Genomic DNA, 27926 nt, shown 5'->3' with positions numbered 1-27926 from the left:
TTCTTGTAACAAACCTGCCGAACAAGATCAACCTCCACTCATTGCATGCAAACTTTTTGACAAAGGAGTTTAACTTGAACGGCCCTGCGATGAGCCTGCGTACCCTGCCTGTTGCCCGTAGCAAACTGGGATATGCGCCAGTCGACCTTTGAACCAAAAGGTGGATAACCAGCTGTAGACGAGACAATTATGAGACAAGACAATTGAGTTTAACTTAGCATTTAGTAACATTTCTCAGCTCCCAACAGAACCATAGCTACTTGAATATAAACTTTATATCAGTCAATGAAGTCCTTATGTTCCTCCATTTCTTGTGAGAATAAAAACATAAAGGCCCGATCCCTTGAAAATGAGGACTTTTTGACTAGTTACTGAAACTGTTTATCTCGTATATAAATCCCCGGATATATTATGGTTGACATGGTTATCACAGTCATTTATATATTGGAAAATTACTTCCAACAATGAGGTGTCTCACTCCCACGGCAGATTTAGTTTTTCCTGGAAATTTGATGCCAGTTGCTCGAAAAGTATAAAAAAGAAAATAGTAAATAGATTGGACCTGACATAATAAATAAGGAATTTATTCAAATGGAAAGTTGGTTTTTACTGAACGGATTAGTACATTTTTATAAGATATCCCATTCTAGTGAGCTTTAGAGGTATTAATGATGCACATTGTTACCTTAGGACAGATCCTTGTTAGCCACTTCCAGCATTTATACTAACCACCTACTGGCTGTTGCTCTGCATTGATTTTGTTTCTCCATATGTTCGGAACAAGTTCTTTAAATGTTCAGCCGTGAAGCTAAAAATGTATTCTCTCAAATGAAAAGCCACAAATTGGATGGAAAGATGTAGACTGCTCTTCCCTCAGCTCTCTGAGTATCTGCAGAGAACTGAGGACATGGACAATGGCTTCTGCTAAGCTTTTCGCTGTCTTGATATAGTTCCTTGAACATTGGAACAATCAATTTCCTTCACAAGGGAACAGTTTGTATCACAGTGTATTGTACAGCTGGTCTGTGGGATAATGGGTCAGAGTAGTCTGTGTGAAACACAGCCTGACAGCTTTCCTCTGGCTTATACGTGGTTGGCTGCTGTAACCGTAGCACTATGTTTTCTCACATATTCCAAAGTGAATGAAAATACGCCTGCTGTTCTTTTCTTCATTTCTTGCCCTGTTGCTCCTTTTCTGGCTCTCCCTTTTCCTTGCCCTCTTCTTTATCTCCCCTCCACCCCCCCCCCATATTTTTTTTTCCCTTTTCCTCTCCTGAATTTGGAAAGCATCAATTTGCTACATAACCTTGAACTAGAGTTTATCTTACTCGTGTAAGGCCCGCCTTCTGTTTTTTTTCCACTCCGCTTCATCGACTTCGAATCCTGCAGATGCTTTTTTTTTTTTCCCTTTTGCTCTACCACATCTATCGTCACGTCACGCAGATGTGATAAATGAAATAGTACACAAACAACTGGGATCCACTTTTGAGCTCTACCACAGATATTTCTCAACTGAATTTTTATTTTTTTTTAGCAGGGATGTCACTTTTAATTTCAAGGGCCCTAGTGTTGTTTTAAGGGCCTAGTGTTTGATTATAGTTACAGACGTTGCTCATACCCTTAATGTCGATTTCCATCCAAAACTAGGAGTCTTGTTCACTCGTAGTTGCCGTCCATCGCTTATACTTTTGTGACCAGGTTTGCACACCTTTGCAGAAGTAGATTACACACTGCTTCACCTCAATCTTGCAAATCTCTGCAGCGTGCACTTTTTAAACGTACATGGTAATCCAATGTGGCAGGTCTATCCTTTCTTTTTGGTAGACCTGCTTCTTGTAAAGGTGAAACGCAACATATTTCCTGCTTCCATTAAGTCAATCCATCCGTCCCTTAACCTATCCATTTGTTTTGTACCTCCCGTGAACTGACCAAGTCACTCAGGGGCTCGGGGAATGGAGGCCATGTGCCAAGGGAGGGCCACTGACACGCTGTAATCCATTTTGTTTCGCTCCCTTTCCTTGGGTCTGCCATTTCTTCTGCACTGATGGCTGTTACATTTGCCGTGTGTATTTTTTTTTTTGCAGGAAATGTGAGACAAGAGAAGGGAAATTATCTGATAAAGTAACAGTTTTAGGCTACAGGAGCCATTGGAGGGGGTCAGTGCATCTCCTGTCTGTGTGGAATCTAATTTGAATTTCTTTTCTGTTCCGCGTCAGATCTGACATTCGCCTGGATCTTCAATGAGTACCCGTATTTTGTGCAACAAGACAGTCGTCGATTTATATCTCAAGAAACTGGGAGCTTGTACATTGCAAAAGTGGAATCGTCAGATGTTGGTAACTACACCTGTGTAGTTAACAACACCGTCATGAGGGAGAAGGTTCTCAGCTCTCCGACACCACTGGTCCTCAGAAGCGATGGTAAATACCTTAAAATATAAAGAAGCTTTAAGTTAAAAGTTAAAGGTTTGTCAATTAATCTTAAAATTTATGTCTATAATCCTTTACAGAGATATTTTATGATATCTGAAACAATCTATCTCTATTTCTGCATCTTCTCAATTGAGGTGGTGAAGATTCAATATCCATCTTTTTTTTGTGTTGTCTTTTTTAAATCTTTGTTGAAAAGATAAAATGTTGTTTGTTTGGGGTTTTTTTTAGTCAAGAATTTAATTGACAAGATTGGATTTAAAAGTGGCATTACTTTCACTGAAATCTGCAGCAACGTTTTCAGGAAGCCGTTATAACAACGAAAACCTGCCGACATGATAAATGAATGAATATTTGACATTTGTTATCCAGAGCTTTTATGGTGTTGAGCTAAAAACAATGATACTGTCTGGCTGGAAATTTAACTGGGACAATCTGCCAGCTATGTTCCACAGCTGTCTGATAGCTACAACACTTGACAGCTGCTAAGGTAACTGCTACTTCCCTCAGACTGACATGTGGAAACCACCTAGTTTCTTTGTGTTGGATCACGAGAGGCCTCTTGGTCTTTACGAAAGATGACAGGCATTTCAGATTTCAGCATGAAAGCAATTTTTCAGGTGTATGTATTTTTCTACGTTAAGATAACTGAAAATTACACAGTAAAATGCACTAAGGTTGTATTTTGCGCAAAATAGTTTCTTTTTAATGCTGAAAACAGTGTTTATTTACATCGTACATCCTGATTTTGAGCAGTGTCAATCATATTTCTTATTTATTTGTTGTTGTTTTTTGAGGAAAAAACCTGAGTGTTCTGAACTGAAAATCATCAAATAATTTCCGCTGGTTTTTTTTATTCACAGAGGGTGGTGGACGCTCTGATGTTTTTGTTGTTGTTGTTTTTTGTCTTGTTTTCCAGGCACCCTTTGGTATTTGTTATTGACTTAACAGCATTTAGAAGAGATGGCCTCATAGAAAATGAGACATATGACAGTTTAATAATGGAGAGCCAGCAATTATAATAGTATGATTATAAACCAGACAGGGTAAACAACAGCCAAACATTTTATTTTCATAACCTGATGACCCAAAGTTGTTGTTTTAGCAATAATAAAATTAAACTAATAATATTAACAGTTAAAAATTATATATATATATTTAAAAAATTATATATATGTAATTATATAAAATATATACCATTACATGAAAACATTAATTACGAAGAGACTCATCCAAATATGAAGTTTTCCTTTATTCCTAAATAAGGTTATTATTCATCCAATCAACTGCAAATCATTTCCAATCAAGCCCGTATTTGAGTGCATAAAATGTGAAAATGTCAAAGTTTTTATGAGCTGATTTATAGCTGTAATTACAGTTTGGTTGTGTCAATCAGAAGGGTATTGTGCATCGAATGCAATGCAAATCCGTTTGTCATGCTGTGATGATGAGTGCTAGCATCTTACACAAAGTCGCTTCTAATCTGAAATGACAAAATCGACCACAAAGTAGCTTTTGTAGCCAAAGCAGGATTGTAATAGGTCGAAATAAAGGCAAACTATGATTTCTATTAGTGATCTGAATATAAATACTGTCTGAAATGTGTTTAATGTGTTCCATGAATCTTTTATAAACCTATTTTGACTTTTGGTTTCCTTAAGGGTCACTTTGGCTCCATGTGCATATATTTTCTAGTAGCTCTCCAACTGTGCCAATCCTCTTTCTCTGATCAAATGTTTTGTGTGGTGTCTGCAGGTAATCGGAGATATAAAAAGCTTGTCATCCGTTGTTTTGATTTTCTTTTTCTTTTTGTAGGAGTAATGGGTGAATATGAACCCAAAATAGAAGTTCATTTTCCTGATTCGGTTCCAGCTGCAAAGGAATCGGTGGTGAAACTGGAATGCTTCGCTCTGGGAAAGTAAGAAAGCCTCATTGCGTGTGTGTGTGTGTGTGTGTGATGCTGTAGGCTCATTAATGCACAGTGCTACTCAAGATGATTTAAGGATGCACAAGCATAACGTTACTCGATCTCAGATTCATCAATCCATGAGAGCGCAAAGGCTGCGGCACGAAAAGACAAGGGAGAAGAAATCAAAATTCTTTTAAGAGCTTCGGAAATCTGAACAATCACAGTGTGATTTGTCGGGAACAATAATTCACCAGGATCTTGCTCCAGCTACTTTTTCTTCTGTGCTTAATCAGACTTTGATCACTGCGACTGACAGTTTTCCTCCATGGGATCTTTTTTTTGTTTGTTTCGCTCTTTTACAGCCCCGTCCCAGAAATAAGCTGGAGGAGAACGAGTGGCATCCCGTTCCCCAGCAAAGTCAAAATGAAGCATTCAAATGCCGTCCTTGAGATCCCTAATTTCCAACAGGAAGACGCGGGGACCTACGAATGTATGGCAGAGAACCGACGAGGCAAGAACGCTGCGCGGGGTCGTGTTTCATTCCACGGTCAGTGAACCGTTTCAAATTGAATGACAGTGAATTACAGAGAGATGCGGCAGAGATTGTATGCATTTATACATGCTGGATGTATGTGACCAGCAGCTTTAATGCGGTGCATATGTTTTTTCATGAACTTAGACATGGATCCAGTGAATATTGTTTTAGAGAAATTCATTTCCAGTCATTACCTGAAATCTGTTAAATAACCTGTATCCCTCATTTCTCTGATAATCCACATGTTGAGTTCAAACTTGGATGATTTAATTGCCGCTTTAACGGCTTTCTAATTTCTGATGCCACTCGGTACTAATCCACTGCCTTTTTTAATTAAAACACATTTTTAAAAAGGTAATCCTCTCATTTGTTCTTAGCCAAACCTCACTGGCTGCAGACAATGACTGACGCCACTCTGTCCATCGAGGAACACCTTCTCTGGGAGTGTAAGGCCAACGGAAAGCCCAAACCGTCCTACAGCTGGTTGAAGAATGGGGATCCGATATCGAACGAGGTATGAAGATTGACGGTCGAGTGACAAATTTAACGACAAAAGAAGGTGCGGAGGATTGCACGGAATGCTGACCACGAACAACTAAAAATTGAACGCTGTGCACTTAGAAGGGAGGCAAAGGTGTCCGAATCAATGCAAACCAGCATGCATTTCCACATATCATGCTAATGATGCATTTCATGTGCTTTTTACGCCAACTTAGCTTACCCTAATACAGTACATGTAAACGGGATGTGTTCAGACAGAACATGAGGAGAATGTCTGCGTGATTGCATACAAAGTCGTCCGGAAGACATACTGGTGTGAAATGACGCAAAAAAGGAGCAAATGGAAAAGCTTGTGAAGATGCTGAGTTGAGTCGGAGGCTGAGGTGTATGGAAACACTGCAGGTGTGAACGTTGTTATCAGGTCAGGGTAAATAAACTCCTGCAGACAGAATTTTTGTTTTTGCAAGTGGAAAGGTGAAATTTCACATTTGGGTTTAAGCACATCATTAATATGGTTTTATGTTCACGCAAAACATAATGACAAACACAGCGTAATACCGTATGAACGTTTGAATGCGTTCATCTTGTAATGTCTTTTCACTCATCTGTTCTTTTTTTACTCAGCTGGTTAAACTAACACACTCTCCAAGGATCTCTGTAGATAATTGGCTTAAAAATCAGCTGCTAGTGTTATTGTCAGCTTTGTTTCTGAATATCTAAGATACAGGTTACCAGTCTTCCCTCTGCCTCGCATGTCTTCCCCCCATTACAAGCCCAAAACACAGGATTCAGAGAGGCTTCATGGCCATTTTGGGGTTGTTTTTTTTGTTCTTGCTCCCATCATGCTGTCCTCCTTTTCTTCGAGATGCGCCGATAATTGCTTCTGTGCTTTTGGACATAATAGAACCGGCCTTTGCGAATGGATACACACAACTGTTTCTTCATTCCTCCGCAGGGCCGGGTACAAATTGAAAACGGGGCTCTCTCTATAGCTGCATTGAACCTGTCAGATTCTGGGATGTACCAGTGTGTGGCTGAAAACAAACATGGCAATATTTATTCCAGCGCCCAACTAATGGTGTTAGGTAAGATTGCATACCCCCCTTCTGTTTTTTTTTTTTATCCCGCCTATCTGTTTGTGTGTTTGATCATCTAAGATAAAAAAAAACACACCAAGAGCCTGCTTAGAGCTCTCCTTAGCTCATTTGCAGAGTCATTTGATGTCACTGTGGACAGTGCTGGCAAAAATATGAATCTGATGTGAGTGTCTCATTTTACTTTCACTTGTTTCATCATATTGATTTGGATGGTGCACACGCATTGCTTTGTGGTATTCTGCATGCTTTCTCATGTAGATGGGTTATTGATTTATTTGCAAAGCTTTGATGACTTCCATCTGACTGGCTCAGTGAGAAATTAGATTCTGTCTTGATGCATGTTAAGACGGTCGTGGGAGTGGGGGGGTTCAAATGATGAGTGATGATGTGATCTGTTGACAAGCGTGAGCATCAGTTGAAAGCTGTGCAGGTTGGACTGTGTGTGTGTGTGTGTGTGTGTCTGTGTGTGTGTGTCCTTGGTAGACAGTCTGGCAGGTGGGTCTGTAGCTGCGAGCTCGGTAGGCGTTTAGCGCCTAGATTTTTTCTAGCTGCTGGAGTCAATGTCAGTCGAGCGTGGGTGATCTGCAAATGTTCGGGTCGCATGTGTTTTCTAATCGCACGCCTTATTCTGTGCCCCCCCCCCCCCCCCCAAACATGCAGCATCACCTCCCAGTTTCTCCAAAAGTCCTTTAAAGGCCTTGCTAAAAGCTCGCTCAGGCAGCGAAGTCACTCTCGAATGCAAGCCTCAGGCTTCGCCCCCAGCAATTAGCCTGTGGAAGAAAGGGAATGAGATCCTGCAGAGAACTGAAAGGTAGGATAAAAGTCTAAATGCATTTTTCCTCGCAGCTTTTATTCACACTCACTGCAAGCTGACTTGTTTGAAGAGTGTGTTTGGCATTTGTGCAGGTGCATAGAGGGAAAGGCTAATGAGCAGAATGAGAGCAGGTGACAATAGCACATGGCTAATATAGTGCGTGCTCCCGCCTTTACAAATACGGTGGTGTTCAGGATGAAGATGCTCTCTGGTGCTATTGACACCACTTGCATGAAATTTTTTTTTTTTAAAAGAAAAAGATAAAAGACGAACAAATGGTTTCTTATCTGAAGATAGAGAAATAAATTCAGATGCAAACCTGAAGCCATTACTCTGTAATTAAATGTGTTTTGCTTCATCGTAGCAGACAAACATGTAGAGTTTGGTTTAACGCCACAAAGATGGAAACTCAGATTTGGATTTTAGAGCAGACTAATTTCTCTTGACTGGTAACTCCCAAAGAAATCTTAATATAAAGAGGAGACTTGAAGTGGCTTTAAGTGGCATAGAGTGGTGTTAGATTTAGTTTGTTGTCCTCTTTCTGATTTTCTGTTGAAATAGCAGCATCAAAGCTGGCGAAAAGATTTCAGTCAATATTAAAGAACCAATTAGAAAGTGGAGATATCCAACAAAAGAAAAAAGATCTTTCTCTCTAAATATAAGACAACAAATTGTGCATTAAACCCATTGCAAAATGACCTTTTGTCCTCCCAAATGGAGGTAAAACCTGGTGACTAAATCCTGCACATCATACAAATAAACAGACACAAACAGATGCACACACAGGAATAACAAACTGAACAAGAACAACTCCCGGAAAGGCATCCCAGCACCCCGAAGAAATGCTTGTATGGTTCTAAGTTTTTACTGCTTATCAAAGAAAGTTATGCAGGAGAACAGTCTCGGCGTTTATGACAATAAAAGCACTAAAAACCTTTATTTGGATCAAGACCTGCAGAAATTTGGATCTACTTCCCCAGCTGAGTGACAATGCATGTGACAACCCCATGCAAGGTGAGCAGTCCCGGATGTACAAAAAACACTGGAATAAATAGTTTTCTTATGCACTCATGCTGTAAATTGAAGCGGTTATTACAAAATAAATGGTGTCGGTGGCTAAATACCACATCAGTTAAAGAGAGTTTCAACCCAAATAATGAGAAACATATTTTTACAGTTTTCCCCTCAAGGTGCCGAGCCATGCAAACAGTCTTAATGAATGGTTCATTTAAACAGGTTATGAGAAATCTGCCCCAGAAATATCTCAACCTGATGGTGCTGATAATTTAGCAGTTGAACCCTTTTCATTTGGACTATTTTGTCAGTAGAAAGTCTTCATTATCAACTGCTTATAGTCGTATTAGAGTCTACACTATGGTTTTCAGTTCCATGAGTACTCTCAATACGAGTTTTTCTCCCCATTTGATGCAAATACGTGCCAAATGTATCTTAGTTCACAATTTGAGAATCTAAAATATTATGAATATACCACATAAAATAGACTGTAAAACTTTTGAAAAGAAGAATATAATAAGTTTTGAAACGTATGGTTACTCTTGCAAACATTTTTCACTTTATATATAATATTACTGAATGAGTCATCTTTGTTGGAAAGAGACACAGACATCATATAAAGAAAAGACTCGAAGCACCACTTTAAGTGGAAAAAAAATTCAGTTAGATGTCCTTCTGTTGGATTTTCTATTCAATATATAGCATTAGCGGAACTTAAAAGATTTCATACAGTAAGAAAGAACCAATTAAAAGGTGCAGATCCATAAGCAGTGACACAGTATTACACAGTAAACCATTACCATCACCTTTCACTCTCCAAACTGGTGAAAAAAAATCCATACCAGGTAACTGAACATGAGCACATTTGGCATACAAACACACACACAAAAACAGAAACACATGTAACAGAAGCGCCCAAAGTCTTGGCCATGCATCAACCGTTCACGTGGCGTCTTTTGCTGGAACTTTCGTCATGACTGTGAGTTGATGTGCACTCCACGCCACCGAGGGTCATTCATGGCTCAATCTGTGAAGGGGATTCATCTCAGCTGAGGGCAGAGCTGAATATCTGTTGTCTATTTTTTTACCATTTATCCACACATCCTGGAAACAAATCATTTGACAATTTTGGGATTTTTTTTCTCATATATACGTATATAATGGAAAATAATTTATGTCTACCTTTCTTCGGTGTCTTTAATGTTCATCATAATATATAATCTAAACATTTTAATGATGATATGTGTGTTATATTATATCATGAGCTTATGAAGAATAAAAGCCCTAAATTAAATATCCAGGTATTGACCTCCCAGCATCACATGACATCCTCACTGACCTTAGCAGCATTAAGCCTATAAAGCACGTTTTATTTATTCAGTGTTGCTGTTTGTGAAATATTTAACCATGTGTCCCCAAGTTTAACCAACCATTGAGTCAGGGTGGTGGGTCACCCTGCCTGCTGCTAGCCCACATCAAAAAAAAAAATCCTTTTTATGGGCTTTAGGAAAGAGCTTTAAAGTAGCCTAGCATGGGGTCAAAGTACTTCAGAGGCTTTTCTGTTATTACATCAGTACAATCAGTACAATCAGGTAGAACTTATTCAATAAGGGTAAAAAGATTGACTACATCAAGATATTAAACACAAAATGATAATGACAGGTGGTTGCAGGTACAAAGCTTTAGAAACCAAATGTACATCCTCCTCTGTTGCTCCGACATTGAAAAGCTCTTCTGCTTCCCTTAGGATCACTTTGCTTCCCAATGGAACGTTAAAAATTGCCAATGTGACCAGACGGGATGCAGCCAGCTACACATGCGTTGCTAAGAATCAGTTCGGGACGGCAAGCACAACTGGGAGGCTGCTTATCACCGGTGAGTCCCGGTCTCTTCTCCGTCAAAAATGTCCCTCTTAAAAATGACCCTTCACTGCACCCCGTCATGCTTTGTCAATATCAGGCGTGTTCAAAGCAAGTATGCTATGATAAGAGAGGCACTTTGGCTTCTCAGGATTCAATCCAACTTTTGAAAAACTCCAGATTTTTTCATTTCATGTTTCTAACTGGCAGATGTGACAGCTGGAATAAGAATTTTATCATCACTTTAATTTGTTTCTTTCAATTAGGATGCAGGTTTTGGGTCAAAAATCTATAGTGTTGGAACTGAAACATTAAATCATGGTTCGCCCCTAATTTTGAACCACAACCTTGGGACTCCTATGACTAATTGGTCAGAATGTCTCACTAATCTTTAATGGAGAAATTTGAATTAGGTAGTTTCTTGCTGGGAGTTTAATGAGGCGATCGATACTGCTCTCACATCTCTGCACGAAAGATGAATCCACAGGCGTCAAGGCTAACTCAGGTTAAAACAACTAGTCATCTCAAAAGAACGAGCTATTTCCAAACATTTTTCATTAAATTTTCTTTAAATATGTATTTGACGGATGCAGTAAACACATCTTGTTAATTTATTGCTCTATTAATGCAAAACAAACATAGATTATGTAAAATAGTAGTTAAATAAGCAAGAAGACATTATCTTTGATTTAGTTAAAGGTCATTATTTATGAATGCAGTGTCATAACATGTACAGTCCGTACCTTAATCTGTTGTGTGTAGCTGCCTGGCTTTTTTTTTGTGCTTTTTTCATTAGCTTCTATTCTCCTCATACACTGATAACTCAAACATTTAATATTGTCGAATTTAATTACTGTGACCTTACTTCGACATCCTCTCTGGCCTCCAATCCACCGCAGTCAGCGGCAAGGACGTGTTCCCGTCACGTTTCGGATATCTTTTCAAATTGATCCCGGAACATGAAGTGCAAACCTGAGATGTTATTACATTTTGTTAATGGACAGACTTGGAATTTAACTGCTCATTAAAAAAAAATCAGGATGATGCACATACGCATGGCTAATTCAAAGATTTGGTTTAAGCAGAGTGAATTAAAGTGCGCTTGTAGTTGCAGGGAATCACAGTGGTGTTAAAGGTTCCTGTGTGCAGAAATTTTTTAACATGCTACGCTATCATCTGTTGTCTGGCCAGAGCCCACCAAAATCACCATGAGACCGACTAACATGGAGATTATTGTTGGCGAGAGCATCGTGTTACCCTGCCAGATTGCCTGCGATCCAGCTCTGGATGTGTCTTTCTCGTGGGCATTCAACGGCCAGCTCATCGACTTCCAACGAGACAGTGATCACTTCGAAAGAGTGGGAGGAGTGAGTCATCTCAAGCATTATACTCAGCTACTTTTTTAGCTATTCTGGGATTTATTGGGACAGACTGTGTGATGTTGCAAGGGCATTCTCCACTACCCGAGCTAAGGGCTTATTAGACACCAATAACACCCAAGCAGAGAAATTTATGCCAACGCTTGTGCATTTGAAAGTTGTCTATGGTCATTGGTGGGTAGAATATCAAAGAGGTACAGATAGCTGTTAAAGATCAATTAAATCCTTTCATTTCTATGCTGTTAAAGCCTCGGTGAATGGCACTAACGGGTCAGTAATCGGGATCCTTACCCTTTGAATTGGCTGTGAGAGCTGCCACGTGTAACACTTCTGAAGATATATTGGTGAAATGCCATTTTCCATCTCACAGAGGGTCTTAATTTATGAAGTCTTTATATTTTTTCATCCCTTCAAATTCCAATTCTCTTACCTCAAGGGAGAACATTTTCTTATCATCTCACTCTGCCATTATTGAATTTGCATACCTCTCTATGAATCTTGATGCCTGAAATAATTAAGTAATGAGCTGGCTGGCATTCACCAAGGGCAAGCCTGGCACCGGTTGGATGTTCATGCGGATACCTTATGTTCGGAAATACTTTTAAAGTGATGACTTCTTGCTTTAATATTTGTTCCTTTGTTAATGAATAGCAAAGTCATTCCGTTGAAGTTTCGAAGTTTGATATCGCTGCACATTAAATCTTCCTATTTTCTCACCGCAGTCATTCAATGTCAGCGCTGTCACAACCGTCAGTCATGTGTTTGAAGGTTGTCATCACAGCGCTGCGGACATGACAAATTAATATCTCCTTAAAAACGATTGACATTTACTAATGACATTGAACGCTGTGCAGACATATAATGAGATATAGCTTTCACAGAATCTGTTTCTCCTGTCCAGAGAGATTACCAAGCCCCCCACCCCCACCCCCAGCCCCCTTTGCTCAACAGCTTTAGATGAATTAATTAACATAATTAAACCAAATCTGCCTCATCACCTCCTTCCTGCCAAGGCAGGAAGCTTTGCTCTCAATCACAGGTTCTTAAGCGAGCCAGGTGGGGACCCCGACATTGAGGAGGGGGAATCAGGTGCATGCGTAAAAAAAAAAAGAGATGAAACTCTCTTTAGCCCGTGGCTGCATGGAAGCTCCATTCAGCCCTTCAATGTTCTGTTCGGTGCTACAGGGAGGTGGAAATCCATGAGAATTCTTAGCTTGGCAGCTACAGGGTGAAGCTGTGATCACTAGGAGCTTGAGTGTGATGAAATCTGCCATGAATGCAGCAATTCTTACTTGACTGGAAGCAGACTTTTGAAACGGTCTATGATAGGTCACTTCATGATATGATTTTCAGGGGTGGATTCTGTTAGACGCTAAAAATGATAGATGAAATGCATTAATTCAGGGCATTGTCGCTTACTTTGTAGGATAACAGTGCTAGGGTACTATTATTAGAATGAACAACAAACACCCACCAACAGACCCAAAACAAACACACACAAACACTGTGTGACAACAGCAATCTGAGTGTGCAGAATTTATGTTGACAGTGACTCCTGCACCTGTAATGGATAGAAAAATACAGCAGATACAACGCAGCAAGAAAGAAAGAAAGCATAAAAGATAACAATACGCAATAAAATTTTAAAATAAAGGTGTCTCAAAAGAGAATAAATGTCTGTCAGTACCCAGAATGCAGGTGTACTGTAGAGGAAACAAAGCAAAAGACATTCCAACCATTTCAAAAATAAAATTCATATGAATGTAGCTATCCAAATACAGTATGTTAAAGAATATATACATATGTATGTTAAGAATCAGGTGACTAACGTACTGATTGTTAATTTAAATAAATAGATCAACAAAAAATACACTAACTGTTCAAAGCTACGCTGTTACTGAACACCAGTATAGAGGATATCCAGATGAGGCACATACGGTAGAGTAATTTGGAGCGTTGTTGGTTTTTGTTGTTTTTGAGAGATTTATAGTTGATAAAAACAATAGGAATTTTAATAAAGTCAATTTTAATAAACACAAACAACCTTGTCCCATAAAATTATTCCTTAGTGGAGCCACAAATAAAACATCCATCCTTCTCTAAACCTAAGAAAGTTAATTCAAAGTTTTTGTTTTGTTGTTGTTGTTGTTGTTGTTTTCTCCTCTGTTCCCTTATGGCCATCCCATGCTTCCTGCTTATGTAAAATAATATTTGCTTTTTTTTTTACACCGTGAGGGGAATTATACCCATATCTAGCTTGAGCTTATGTAATTACGGAATAATTAGGATCGTCTTGCCAATTAACTAGACGGTGTTTGTTTTACGTGTCCTGTGTGTATCTGGTGGCTGTTTGTATGGGATGGAGCGTGGTGGGACGGGATGGGTTGCAGCAGGGGTAGAGCCTGAAGGGCAGCCAATAGTATTATTTGTGCAAAGTACATCTGCCATGCGTGCTGTTGGTGTTTGATGAAATGCAAAAAATCAGTAGCCTGGAGATGATGTAAGTGTGCCAAGCTTCATGAATGTTTCAGACATCACAAAGCCAAAAGCTGAATGATGAAATAACAATGCATCACTTACTTTATATATATATAATTTTTTTTTTTTTTTACAATCATCATGTTTCTCTTTAGACTATATCGGGGGATCTGATGATTCGTAACATCCAGCTGAAGCACGGCGGCAAATACGTGTGCATCATTGACACTGATGTGGAGAGCCTGTCCGCCCCTGCCATCTTGGTCGTCAAAGGTAAGAGAGCCAATCGATTTCAAGAACTTACTTTTTTGCAGGCAAGCGCACCGACACCCCCGATGCACTAACAGAGAACTTGATGTGGCATTAAAGCATCTGCGCTGGCGTTTTTACAGAGAAAGGAGGATGACGTGAGGAGTCCCCGAGGCTTCCCGTAAATAATCAGCGAGTCAGACTCATGTCAGGATCTGTTTGCGTTCCATATGTGTTGCTTAAAATTTACAACAATTGCTCACGCTCTCACACACACGCCGGCGTGTGTGTGAGACATCGAGCTGAAGAAGCTTTTGTTGATATTTGCTTGGTGTGTTGGGCTCAGTGTGTGGGCTCATCTCTGGTGATTTACATTGGTGTTCATGCCCTTAACAAACTGTAATAGCTGTCCCAGGTGCTTTGAGACGGCGATGTTTATCACGGAGAATGACTGTAATTGGCTCATTTACACATCAACAAGATAACATGGAAAGCATTGGAATAACTGAGCAGTAGTGCAATCTGTGGCAACATAGTAAAGCGAGGATGCTTGGTGTAATAGTCGCACTCCTTCTTTCCTTGTATTAACTCGTCTTTTGTTCTCCTCCTATCCTCTTAGTAATTCTGGCCACCGTGAAACATCCCTTTCCTTGTCTCCTAAATGATCCTATCTTGTCTCTCTTTCCATCGCCGGCTTTCCGACGCTCAGTAATTACGCAGGCAGCCCCTGCACATTACAAATGCAGCGAATGAATTGCCCGTGCATACACTTACCAAAAAAAGATGTAGCCGTTCATTATATGGCGACGATTTGCAGAATTGACGTGTAACAAAGGTGCAGAAATAAAAGTGAAAAGTAGAGGCTTCCAAGAATGCGTGATTACCTCAGGTTCTTCCTTTTCAATGTTCTGATTGATTTAGGTCCGCCAGGTCCTCCGGACAAGGTGGCAGTGGAGGAGATTACCGACACCACGGCGCAGCTTTCCTGGACCCCCGGAAGGGACAACGGCAGCCCAATCACCGGCTACAGCATCCAGGCCCGGACGCCATTTACCGTGGGCTGGCAGACTGTCGACACAGGTATCATGAAATGCTGCCCCCCCCCCCCCCTCGGCTTTTATTTATTAACCATTTAATTCAAGTTCATTTGCAAAGGCAGGCTTTTTTTTTTCATTTTGCAGTGCCCGAGGTGGTCGGCGGGAACACGCTGACGGCCACGGTGGTAGATCTGAACGCCTGGGTGGAGTACGAGTTCAGGGTGGTGGCTCGCAACGCCGTGGGTCTGGGAGAACCCAGCCCGGCCTCGGCCAAGACCAGGACGGAGGACGCCGGTATGTAGAACTCAGTTCTTCACTGCTTACATTTGATATGATATATACGATGACAATTTTGGTTAAAACCTTAGAGATGTCTGTGGTTTTTACTTATTTGGTTAGGTAGTATTGCAGACTTTTTATTAGACTTTCAAGGTCAGACTAGAGCTGCGACAATAATATGTCTGTCTATAACTAATGAAAACGTGGCCACACAAGAGAAAAATCCCCATAAGTACCGGGATCTCATTTCCCCACCGCCCAACTCCAATAAACCTCCATATATGGATGTCAGACATGGAAAAGCTACAAGCGGACCGTTTGCTGACATGACACATTAAACGTGATGCTCCACTTACTAAAGGGATACCATGAGGATGTGCACAAGTGCTCCGCTGCCTCCATCGTCGGCTTTGTCATCATAATTCTGGGCTGAAACAGCTTAGAGAGGGAATAGGGATGGAGCAAGTTTAATGTCAAGCCTGCTATTTGCACAAGTGGCATTTTGGCAATGTCAGAAAAATTCACTATTATCCAAAGTGTGAGGGGTTTGGGTTTTGTTTTTTGTTTTTTGGGGGGTGAAATAGAGGCCAACGTCTGCATAAGTATTGATGTCTGTCGTTGTGCTTAGTAAACTGCACTAATTGCTCCCCTCTTTACTTCACCTATCAGTTCCTGATACAGCTCCCACTGATGTCGGAGGTGGAGGCGGCACAAAGTCTGAATTAGTGATAACATGGGAGGTAAGTCATCTGTCACATTTTACCGTTCTCTCCCCCAGCCCTGGGTAATGGTTGTGCTTAATTGTGCAGAATTGAATGGAGCAATTTTATGACCCTCATAAGAGCGAGACATCCTCTCCTCAGTTCAGTCTCTGGGTGCTATTTCTTTCCCTCAAAATTGGAGACTGAGAGCATTCCCTCTGAAGAGTTTTGCACTTTAAATACAATTAAAATAGCCGTGCGGGAGGAAAATATAAAGAAAAGAAAAGAAAAAAAAAGTGGTGTTCGAGTATTCGAGGTTGGTGACGGCAAAGAAAGGAGTAAGACCCTCGACTCGACGAGATACGACGCAGAGACGGGCCTGTCTGTTACTTTGTCTGTATGCGTTTTAATATCACTATAGTTTTGTGTTTCGCTCCCAGCCTGTTCCCGAAGAACTGCAGAACGGAGACGGCTTCGGCTACATCATCGCTTTCAGGACCGTGGGCTCGGTCACGTGGACGCGAGCGGTCATTTCATCGCTGGGCGTGGGACGCTACGTCTTCCGCAACGACACCATTCCGCCCTTCTCGCCGTTTGACGTGAAAGTCGGAGCGTACAACAACAGAGGCGAGGGGCCCTTCAGTTCTATCGCCACCGTTTACTCGGCAGAGGAAGGTATGATGTGGACTTGACAGCTCTAACTATAATCTTAGTTCTTGCAACTGTGACCTCGGAATATTAGTTAGCGTGCTGGTAAGATTACAGGAAATCCTCGCGGACACTTACCCCCGCTGCGCTGTCAGGGAGGTATTTTGTTAATTGAATTTGTTGGGCAGATAGTCTTCCCTTATGTCAGTCACAGATCCCATTAAAAGAGAGTTGGGGTAATAGCTTTTCACTGAAACTACTGGTCTCCTCTGTGCCTTTCCTCTTATTGCTATTACTGTGTCTGATGGTGTTGCCTGAGTCTTTTGGATTTTCACCAGCGCTCTATTTCTACAGTCCCCAGCGAGGCTCCTAAGAGGGTTAGGACTAGAAGTGTGTCTGCGATGAAAATTGAAGTGATCTGGGAAGCTCTCCCTGTCATTGCACAACGAGTGCTTGGATACGAGGTACGTTACGACCGTCTGCGACATCCTTCTTTTGTATTTTTGGCGTTTTTGTTTTTTTTTTGTCTCGATAACTGAGCTTTTCCCTAATGTTTGCTCATTTCGTTATTCTCAAATTCAGCATTTTTGCTCTTCTTTTTAACTTAAAATACATCCCGTCATGTATCTCTGCGGAGATTATGTTTTAAGTGTAATAATATCATGAATCACTTCGCTGCACCAAAAAGAAAAAAAAAACGATAAGAGGAAAATAAAAATCCCTCATCCTTTCAAGAATGCAAAGAGGGCTTTGCTTTTTTTTTTTTTTTTTTTCCCCGGTGCTCTTTCAATATCTGTCACCTCTGGCCCTCAGCTCTCCAGTTGCCATAGCAGTGGCCACATTGTCCTTTTAGAACGGAGTTTTTTTTTTTCTTCCAAATGTGGCCCTGAAGTAGATTTAAGCTGCTGAATCTCAATAGACCACCAACAGTATAGATCTGGAGACGTGAACAGCACATATTTGGAACTCAACCTTTCATTAAATGTTGTTAAATTGCAAATGCAATCCAATTTGTTTTAATGCTGTCATCATTAGGACTGTGCTAAAGATGATATTAGATTACGTCCTGATGCTTATCCTACACAGATTTAATTGATATCAAATTTGAAATTAAATAATTCATAGAAGGACTATTCTGGACACTAGACTTCACATTTCAATTGAATTATTCTTATGTTATTTAATACCAGACATGTGGATATTGTGCATTGAAGATGACCCATAGTAAGTGGAAATTAGTCCATTTGTTTGATCAAATTTCTGTTTTTTTTGTACTTGTAGCCTAAAGGAAAGCGACATTTCTGCAACAGAGAATCATGCTTTTCTGTGGAAAGTTTCAAACTATTCGTATTCGTACATAAAGCCTTTTTAAAATACTTGTAAGATATTTCCTTTGCCTCTTGACTTCTAATATCCCTTTTCCCAAGACAACAGTAAGACCTTAGGTTGATTTCATGAAGAAAATAGACAGTAATCATGAATATTTCCTCTTAGGTCAGTTATCATATGACCCATTAAAGCCTGTTTATATAGCCAGGGTGGTGGAGGGGATGTGCATCAGTAATTGAGATTTCTCCAGTGAAATATGTATTATTCATCGCCTCTTCCTCTTCCCCCCTTCTGTAATACAAACAGCATTTGAGATATCATGATGAAATATGAATTTAAATTATGCAGCGAAATGCACCACAATCTAGTGGTCTGCCTCCTTGCATTTGACTTTTTTTTAATGCCTGATAGGTTGTGTACTGGGAAGATGACACCAAGCCTGATACTATCGGCAAAGTGCGCATCTCAGGGAACTACACGTTGGTTAACATCACAGGGCTGAAAGCAAACACAGCCTACTACGTTTCTGTGGCTGCTTTCAATACAGCTGGACCCGGGCCCCAGTCGGTCCCCATCAACACCACCACAAAGGAACCACGTGAGTCCGTACTGGAGGAGCATTGAAATGATTTCTGAATGGCCTTCATTTGTGAACAGTGTCTCTCATAGATGATGCCTTATTGTTCTGAGCTTGACAGGCGTGGCATGTCTTTGTTAGCCGCACTCAGAAAATTTAATCTGACAAGAGACCTTTCCATTTACCTTGAAGGAAGAAAAAAGCAAAAATGCAGATACAGTGATGGGTTTAGTGAAAAGTAAAGACAGCAAGTTATTTGTTTCTGTATTTGTACTTGTGATGGGTGTGGCTTAAAATTAATATTTGCGGTACTTAAACCTGAACTGCATTGTAATTTTGTTAAATTTATCGACAAAATTTATTTAAAAACTGTTATCCTCAGAATTGATTGTCAGTCAAATCATTTTAATCTCAAGAGTTAAACAGCTATCGGGATATAAAAGGGTTTTTGTGAACTTGAATGTCTGAACTGAAGCCAGCTCACCAGTGAGGATAATTTGTGATGAAGCACACGAATATCAACAGGTTTCACAAAGATGATACTCGTACTCCTTCACCTGAAGCGGAAAGCAGGCATTTGCAATAAATTAGGTACTTAAGATGAATAATTGGTGAGATAAACCAGGTGAATGCTGCACAAGATTCTTGACATTTAAGCTGGAAACTGGCTTTCAAAAGGGAAAATGTTGAAAATTCTACGGTGGCCCTGGAAGATCAATACAGCGCAGTATAAAAAAAAAAGTGGATTCAGCTCGACAAAAACAAAGAAAATACCGATCAATTTGAAAACCTGTTTGCAAAATAAAGAGAAATTGAAAAGTATGAAAAAGTGAAGTCTTTATTAAAAGCACATCTCATCTCACTTGGCCACACTCATTTGGAATTTCACATATGTTGCTAACTTAGTGAAGGCACTTCTTCATTTTCCTTTTTTTCCCGTCCTATTTCCAATGCTTTTCTCAGCTGCAGTCTATTGCAGTCTCACGGCCACCGCAGAATTAATTCAATTTGTGAGGGAGCTGTGCTGTGTCCCCCAAGTTATAGTTCAGACTGATTTAGTGATAATTTTTCATATGAAATCTTTGCAGGCTTAGCTTCTCTGTAAAGTGGCAAGTGTTTTGTAAAGTGTGCAATAAACATGCAATGCCTTCGAAAAGCAAGGCAACAGGAAGTAGTTATGCAGAATATTCAATAGCTTGTCTTTTTTTTCTTTTTGTCTAGCTCCTGATCAGGCTCCAGTCAACATACAATGGACCATGATTGGCTCCACTCTCTCCTTGCACTGGGATCCTGTAGTAGCCATGGAGACACAGTCAAAGGTCACTGGATATTTGGTAGGTTCCAATTCACTGCAAGCCTCCAACTCATCTCCAAAAACAAAGATGGCTTTTTTTATACATTAACTTGTTTTTTTTTTCTGCGGCGTCGTCCTCTCCTGCCTCAGGTGCTGCTGAAGAGACATCGTTACAACGACATCAAAACTATCTTGACCAACAAAACCAGCGTCGAGCTCAGCCTGTCCACCAACGACAACTATTTAATTCAGATCAAGGCCGTGAGTGAGGGCGGTGAAGGTGTGGGCAGCGAACCCATCCATATCCATAAATTAAGTGAGTCAGTGTTCTATCATTTCCAATTTTTGCCATTTGTAAAACTCGTGAGAGGATTTAATAATAATAATGGGACGCAACAACATATTTGACTCTTTTGCATCCTTTCCCAACGCTGTGTAATAGACTTATTTGGAGAAAAGCAACCTTTTCAGAAATGCATGCGCAGTGTCATCCATCTCTGCCATTGGGTTATTATTCCTTGTTGACTTGCTGCACAGCGCTGCAGCATATAAAACAGTTCCGCGCTTCCGTCCCGCTGCTTGTGCAAAATTGTGAGGCGGTTCAGCTTGCCCGCTCTGCTTTTTGATGTAATGCAAACTTTATTCCCTTACGATACTTAAATAGCCTCTGTAATGTAGATATGGGGAAGAAAAAAAATTACAGTTGGCTTTTGGTTTATGATGTCTCTTATGATGAAATTTAGGAGATAGACTTTTTTTTCTCTTCGTTGGTTGGAGGGGTATTTCTGGTTTATGCAGGAGCTGCTCTGATGGTTTTTGTTGCAGGTATGGGAGCGCGGGGATCGGGAGCAATTCAACTCAGCCTGCTGTACCTCCCTGCAGTCCTCACCGGTGCACTGCTCTGCTTCATCTGGTGATATCTAACCAAAGCCTACAGAGCTCTCACCCCCCCCATCCCCACTCCATCTCTATACTCAGCCTATTCTATGTGCATCCTCCACTGGACTGGCACGAGGCCTGGGCTTCAGTGGCGGGGCTAGGAATGACTGGAAACGTCTGGCCCCTCTGATGAATTTTTTTTAAAAGGCACCGTCAGACAGAGAGGCGGAGATTTGTGTGCATGATATCTTTCAGTATTTCTTTCAGCATCATACACGCCACCGTGCTCTAGGTTTTATTTTGGAAGTTACAGCATCCATGTGTTAATAACCTTGGAGACACTACTGCCTTAAAATCCATTTTACATAAACAGTCCATACCAAAGTAGATGATGGGCGACCAATGAGGTTCTCAGCATGTCTTTAGCCTATAATCACTGGTTGCATCCATATTAATGTATTGTTGCGAAAATAATTCCAGTTCCATCGATGAAAATTGAAGTGACGTCCACAATTATCATAGTTCTTGCAGCTTTTACCAAATGAAGCATCAATCGAAGGCTTACAATTTTTACCAGACTGTGTCAGACGTATGAAAAATACACAGCAAATTGATCTACTGTGCCTCAAATTCACTTATTTCTGCACACTGAAGTAATATTACATCTGTACAAGAGCCACTGTGCTTGAGCTAAAAGGCCTTCTTAGACAATGCTCTGATGGATTCTGGCTTTTGCTCGGAATCTCATGGTCCTTTTAAATAATAAATGCCCATGAATCCCTGCATTCTCAGTCTGGTGTAAAGACGAGGAATTGCACAGAGCAGAGACGTGATGTTACTAAAGTCAAGCCGATCCCATGTGTACTGTTAGACAACTTGTGTTCTAGATACAGTATATCACATCGTAAAGCATTTACCATCTACGCACCAGATGACCAGATGGCCCAGATCATAATGGACCACAGGATAATAGTGCCTTCATCGGAGCTCGCTCATGTCTTTTTTCCCCTATTTTCTTCCCTTTCCAAATAGCTTAGAAGAAAGATACATGTCACAGAAGAGGTATTGTCTGGGTTTTTTTTTTTAAAGAAAAAAGAAAAAAGGAATGGGCAGGAAACAAGAAACATAAGCCAATTATTGGAAAATTAGGTTGGTTTTAATTACTATTGAGTTTGTAACAGGGCACACCCAAGAAGATTTTCAGAAAGCCACAGCAGATTAGAAGATGCAGTATGGTGGAATTTTTTTGGTTGTTTAAAAAATGTATGACTCCATCAAAGACATCATTCTATGGGGCTATTAAGACATCAGAATAATTGATGCCGATCCCGAAAAATCCTCCTGGATGGAAATGAAGCGAAAGGCATGGCTGTCTTTCGACCCTACATGTCATCAACGTCTACCTGAATGGTAACAAAAGACCTTTTTGCTACTCATCTGAGAAAGATACTTTTCATACCCTTTTATCATGTGGATAATGAGTCTGTCAAAAAGCTGCCCTGAGTGCCATCCAAGGTGTGACGACTTGGGGGGGGGGGGGTCCCTACGAACGTTTGCGTGGAAGGATACCGTCAGCTGATACCGCTACATGTTGCCGTGCCTTGTTTAGCGAACACGGGGGGGAGGGGGGGGGCTGCGTAGGGCAATTATCTGGAAGGCCGTCGTCATGTGTATTTTTGCACTCTCTAACCCTTCACAAAGTTGAATGAAAGCACAAGGAATTGATGCAAGGTGACTGGATGTCCTCACTTGGCTGTCTGAACAGGTGCGCAAGACCCCCAGAGGCCTCGTAAAAAAAATAAAAAAAAGTCCAAATGGGCGCCATAATCAGGCTGTTGTATCTGCTCCTTCACTGGCTTCATAAAGCCCCCATGCTCGTTGATTAGACTGCTGCAGACCAGTCAATGGGGATATTGATTTTCCTGACCCATTATTACAACTGTCACAATTCACCTGCCTGATTGACTGATGGCCACTTTCTTATTACTAGCATTCTGTTGTGTTACAGTCAATGATGTTTCAAAATGCTCTTCCACCACTTTGCTCTCTATCAAGACTATTTCAAAAGACATTCCTCTTTTTTTTTTCTTCTTTTGTTCAGGTTTTGCTGACTGAAGTTGCTCATTTTTAAAAAAGAAAACCAAAACAAAAATATTTCAAGTGTTTTGTATTGTAGTGATAGATTGTACCTTTGAATTCGAGCAGTGACATTGAACTGAATGGGATGATTGTTTCTTTTGAGTTAAATGGCAAATAGAAAACACTGTTTGAGCTGTCGCGCTCCAACAGTAGTACTACATTAGTACCGGTGTCTTTCCAATAACAGAAATTCCGAATCACACCAACATTTAAAACAGCTAAAGGTTGAATCGGATGAATCAGTTAATTTCCTACGTTTCACACAGCATATACAGTAAGTCCCCTTTTAAGGCCAGATATATGTGTCTTGTTTGTTTTTTTTCTTTGTGTAGAATTCATATGACTGAACTTTTACGTGCTGTTGACCGTAAGTAAACTAACTCGACATTGCACACTGCTGAAGAAACTATAAAATCCAAATTGGAGGGAGCTAACGTAGATTAGCTTCTGTGTTGCACTTATCCACTAACCCTTTACTTTTTTGGAGTTGAACCCAGCTCCAATAGAAGAGGTATTGTTGTAAAACTGGTTTTGATGGTTCAAACATCTCTTGAATTTATACTGACGATTAATGCTTTGGTATTTACAAAGACAGGGAGATTTGGCGGGAAAAACAAGATAACTTGGAAAAGTTTTTTTTTTTTGTATATCTTTCTGACAATTAAAGACTGACGTGAATTAGCATGTTCCTGTCTGTCTAACGTGTTTAGCCTTTAGCTTTATGGCGAAAGTAGTTCACAAACTAGCCTGTTCTCTGTTATGTCACAGAGGCTCTAGTAACGTTCGTTTCAAAGTGACGGGAGGATGAATATCGCTACACGACTTTTCGACATATATGGGCCTCAAAGCAGCTTGTGTGTAATTATGTGAACCAAGTGGTGTTTTTTTTTCCGTTTATATCCAAAAATGATAAACTAATTGCCAGCTAGAAAAACTTGTCAGTTCATTAATTTAGTCTTTTCAATATATGCAGTTTATCAGGTTTTTTTTGTTGTTGTTAACGTTTACATAGTTTTAATTCAGCCTAATGTTTCTAAATGCTCACAAAATCTATTGTTTATACCCCTGTGCTTTAATGAATATTTAGTACAATCTGAGGAGAATTAAAAAAAAACATGTGATCTGAGCCACCAGCTGGAATGGTTGAAATGTGTTCATCTCAGAACAACAGTTATCTTTATATTCACAGTCACTTTGTTGGGATATGTTTCTGTTGTAGAAAGGCGTGTAGCTGGTGCGTTGTAAATAGCTTCCATATATTTTTTAAACATGGCCATCGAAGACAAACTTACTGGTTTTATATAGTGTGTTCTGACCTTAATACTGGTGTATTAATCAATGATCTCTGTGAGATACTCACATGTAGAATGGAATTTTCATATTGAAAAGTAACTGTTCTGTCTTGTATACTAAAATTATGCATGTTAATAATTGTTTGTGAATTTGTGTTGATTTTTTTTCTAAAACTATAATTAATAAAAATGTTTATTCCAGTCAATGGGCGATTTGCATACTTCTGTTTTATTCATAAATGCACACAGCTCTGATTAAGTAAGTGTCCATGGACTTGTGGATTCTGAAGTTACTGTAATTTTGACAGAGAATTTGCACTTTAATTGACGGTAAATTGAAGTCGGCCTGGATTATTGCTCTTTTTATGCTCTTCCATTCACTCGGGCCCAATTTGGTACTATGATTTTTGTTCCTATTGCTGTCACATAGTTTATACTCCTAAATGAAGTAATGCCTACTTAAAACTTGGCACAACCTGCCTCATGCAGGAAAAAACCTGGTGCAACAAAGGACAGAGTTTGCTCAAGAGGGAGGTTTTGGGTCAACGGGGCCCAAATGACAATGTGTTCCATGGGGCTTCTGAGAGGTTATAATCTGGTTATGATGAGTAGTAATTATTTTAGTTGATGAGAATTTTTTCCTTCCATTTACTGTCATTATTATTATTATTATTATTGTTATTATATACCACACTATTTTCCTGTTGCTAGGTGTTGCAAACTGTATAGTAAAGGTAACATTGGCCAAAAAGATAAAAATCCATTATCCAGTCAGATGCACATTAAGGCAATAAAAGTGAACCTGAGGACTGGACTGGTTTAATAGAGAGTAATACAGTAACCCTAGCCCTTCTAACATTCCTATTGTCAACCATTTATAGCTCAACTAACACCAAAGGACCTAAAGATCTATAAAACCTGCAGTTGAATAATGCATAACATTGACTCCTTATTTTGCAGGTAGCACATGAAATCCAGTGCATACCCCCGATGAACACATTTAACATTAATGGTGACATCGTAGCAAGGCTCGATTGACTAAAGATTCCTCTTTCCAGAAAAGCTGAGGAATGAAAGGCAGGAAATCCTCTTCTTTTGGAATTCACAGATCAATAGTAAGCAGGACTTTGAAGTCAGCAAGCTATACATCGGACTTCTTTATGCCATAACAGATCGTTGAGCAAAACAGCTTTTCAGTACATAATCACTCGTTTCATTTGAGTACACTTTTGCACTGCCGTTTTTCTTCACTCATCATTTGCCACAATCAGGGATGGAATCTTTGAAAAAGAAATGCCTCTTTATTCTTGTCCAGCGTACACTTCCAAGGTCAATTTAAGCTTCCTCGAAAGGGTACATCCATTTTTGGTGCAAATGCTAAAAAGATTGTCCAGTTGTAATGATATTAAAAAAAGTAAAATGCTTTTATGTACTGTAGCACTATTTGTTCTCTCATGGTGAGTTATAAAGAGATATCCCCCCATGTGGGGAGTTATTTTTGAAACATGTTGAAGAGTACAACAGGGTAAACAGAATGTGCAAAGGAAAGTTAGGATGACACTTACTAATACTTGCAGGACTGTTTTCGGCTAAAAACATAAGAGCAACAAGGTATTTGCAGAATTAATGTAGATAATCTTGAAACACAAAGTACAAAAGTTTTTTAGGGTACATTTTTACACTACTTTTAATACAGTTGAGGTGAGTTTTAACACACACTGTGCATCATGAGGTCTTTATATTAACAGTCAATATTACAGTGGTCTTAAGTGAACAAAAAGCTATTTTCATTTTCATGTTCTCCCAACTAATGCAGTTTGAGAATTTCTCATCTGCAGTTCACAATACCATAAAGAATCAAAGAATCTGAGAACTCAGTTGCACAAAGTAGCAAGGATGAAAACCAACAATAAATGCTTTGGTGCATGTGACCTATGATCCTTAATGCATATCTGCATGGAACTCATACATTAAACATACAACTGCATGTTTATGGGAACACCAGAAAAACAAAAAAAGTCATTGCTCTACAATTATCAAGATCAGTTATAAAAAAAAAAGTAGAAAAAAAAAACATGACTCAAACGCTGGTGAAACAAGAAGCTGAGGACAAGGAAGTGCAGTTCCTTGGTTTGGGTTTGAAACCAAAGGAGTGAAACAAAGATCAGAAAGAAAAAAAAACACTTGAAAGAAAAACCACAAGGAAAATATCCCATTTTGAGCATACAATGAATAAGAAAGGCCTACACCAGGGTAAAAGTAGGCACCATCCAGGTGATGTCTTGGACTCTGCTTTGCCCATACAAGGCAATGAAGCCAGATAAAACCTGTGTCTCCCTTGGTATATGGAATGCGACAACAGAGACGAATTTCCAGGCAACTGAAATTGTGTATCAAGCAACATTGGAGGTGGGAATTAGAAAAAAGATAAGAAAAGTTGAAGTAACATGGTATATTTAAAAAAAAAAAAGAAGTAGAAGATCAGATTGAAGCGCTTATAAATGGAAAATCTCATCTTGCTACAGTATTCCATGATATTTAATCACCATTTTCTATAGAACTGATGTACAACAGTGAGTAGGATAGTGATGGATTCTTTTTCAACAGCACCAACGCTCCATACCAACCTCCTTGAGCATTATAGATGCTCCATCAATGTTTATTCATTGGGGGGGGTTGAATCTTTTTTATCAGACAACAAGAGAAGGAACTGCAGAGGAAGGTTTCGAAATTAATCACAGAATTTTATTAATGAGAGCTATACGCCCTGTGTGGCCAGAGAACAATATGAGAAGGAGCGATCAGAGGCGAGTTCCATCCATCACTCTAAAAAATGCGTGCGGAAACCAGGGGAGCAAAGCTTTTAGAGGCAATCTGTAATGAGGGCACAGCTAAAGAAAAGAAAATCATCACCTCAAATAGGATGTAATTATGTCGACTCGACGTGGGCCTCAAATAACGAATGTATCATTCAATACAGTGTTTTAAAAAAAAAAAGAAAATTCTGTTTGAGATGTGAGTGGACCACTGTATAAATTGAATATTGTTTTCACATTCAGACTTCAGTTTGAACTTGCATAGGTTGTCTTTCTTCTCTCACACTGTCATCATCTAATTTGAAGAATTACGTTTTTAAGAAGAAGGAAAATACAAAAACTTTTCTGTAAGTTAAATGGGATGCACAATTAACACAGTTGTCAATATTTATTTGTACCTACGCTGCTCACACATCAAGAGAAATATAACGATGTACTGTCAGCCCAAGTGGATGATAAACGGAAGGTTTTTGAGATATTTTCACATGGAAAAAAATGTAGGAATGTCAATTGTGGCTCCTGTCTTTGTTTGGTTGGGGTGATAGAGCTGCACCATCTGTCATTGTCCTGAAGTTTGCTTGTAGTCTGTTTGCCGTTTCATTATGAAATGTCACCTGTCTTGTAAGTCCTGTTTTGATTTATTTCCTGTCTTTGTGCTTCTTCTTTTTTTT

The 27926-nt window shown here is 39.7% G+C and overlaps 1 protein-coding gene across 1 annotated transcript in view; it reads left to right on the top strand.

Annotated features, from left to right (window-relative positions):
• cntn3b (contactin 3b) overlaps positions 1-22512 on the top strand; it is a 43784-nt gene extending 21272 nt beyond the window's left edge. The window contains exons 6-23 of the mRNA XM_068314823.1: positions 2217-2420; positions 4245-4347; positions 4701-4885; positions 5251-5387; positions 6330-6459; positions 7132-7282; positions 10047-10174; positions 11350-11525; positions 14171-14288; positions 15186-15344; positions 15446-15595; positions 16250-16320; positions 16722-16956; positions 17284-17393; positions 18670-18856; positions 20057-20169; positions 20280-20445; positions 20955-22512. Coding sequence (XP_068170924.1) covers positions 2217-2420; positions 4245-4347; positions 4701-4885; positions 5251-5387; positions 6330-6459; positions 7132-7282; positions 10047-10174; positions 11350-11525; positions 14171-14288; positions 15186-15344; positions 15446-15595; positions 16250-16320; positions 16722-16956; positions 17284-17393; positions 18670-18856; positions 20057-20169; positions 20280-20445; positions 20955-21046 — 2615 coding nt within the window. The 3' untranslated portion in view covers positions 21047-22512. The remainder of the gene's footprint in view (positions 1-2216; positions 2421-4244; positions 4348-4700; positions 4886-5250; positions 5388-6329; positions 6460-7131; positions 7283-10046; positions 10175-11349; positions 11526-14170; positions 14289-15185; positions 15345-15445; positions 15596-16249; positions 16321-16721; positions 16957-17283; positions 17394-18669; positions 18857-20056; positions 20170-20279; positions 20446-20954) is intronic.
• The last annotated feature ends 5414 nt before the right edge of the window (positions 22513-27926 follow it).

Source organism: Antennarius striatus, chromosome 5 (genome assembly GCF_040054535.1).
Source record: "Antennarius striatus isolate MH-2024 chromosome 5, ASM4005453v1, whole genome shotgun sequence".
Taxonomy (NCBI): domain Eukaryota; kingdom Metazoa; phylum Chordata; class Actinopteri; order Lophiiformes; family Antennariidae; genus Antennarius; species Antennarius striatus.
The sequence above is the reverse complement of the archived record's forward strand: the minus strand, read 5'-3'. Positions and strand labels throughout refer to the sequence as shown.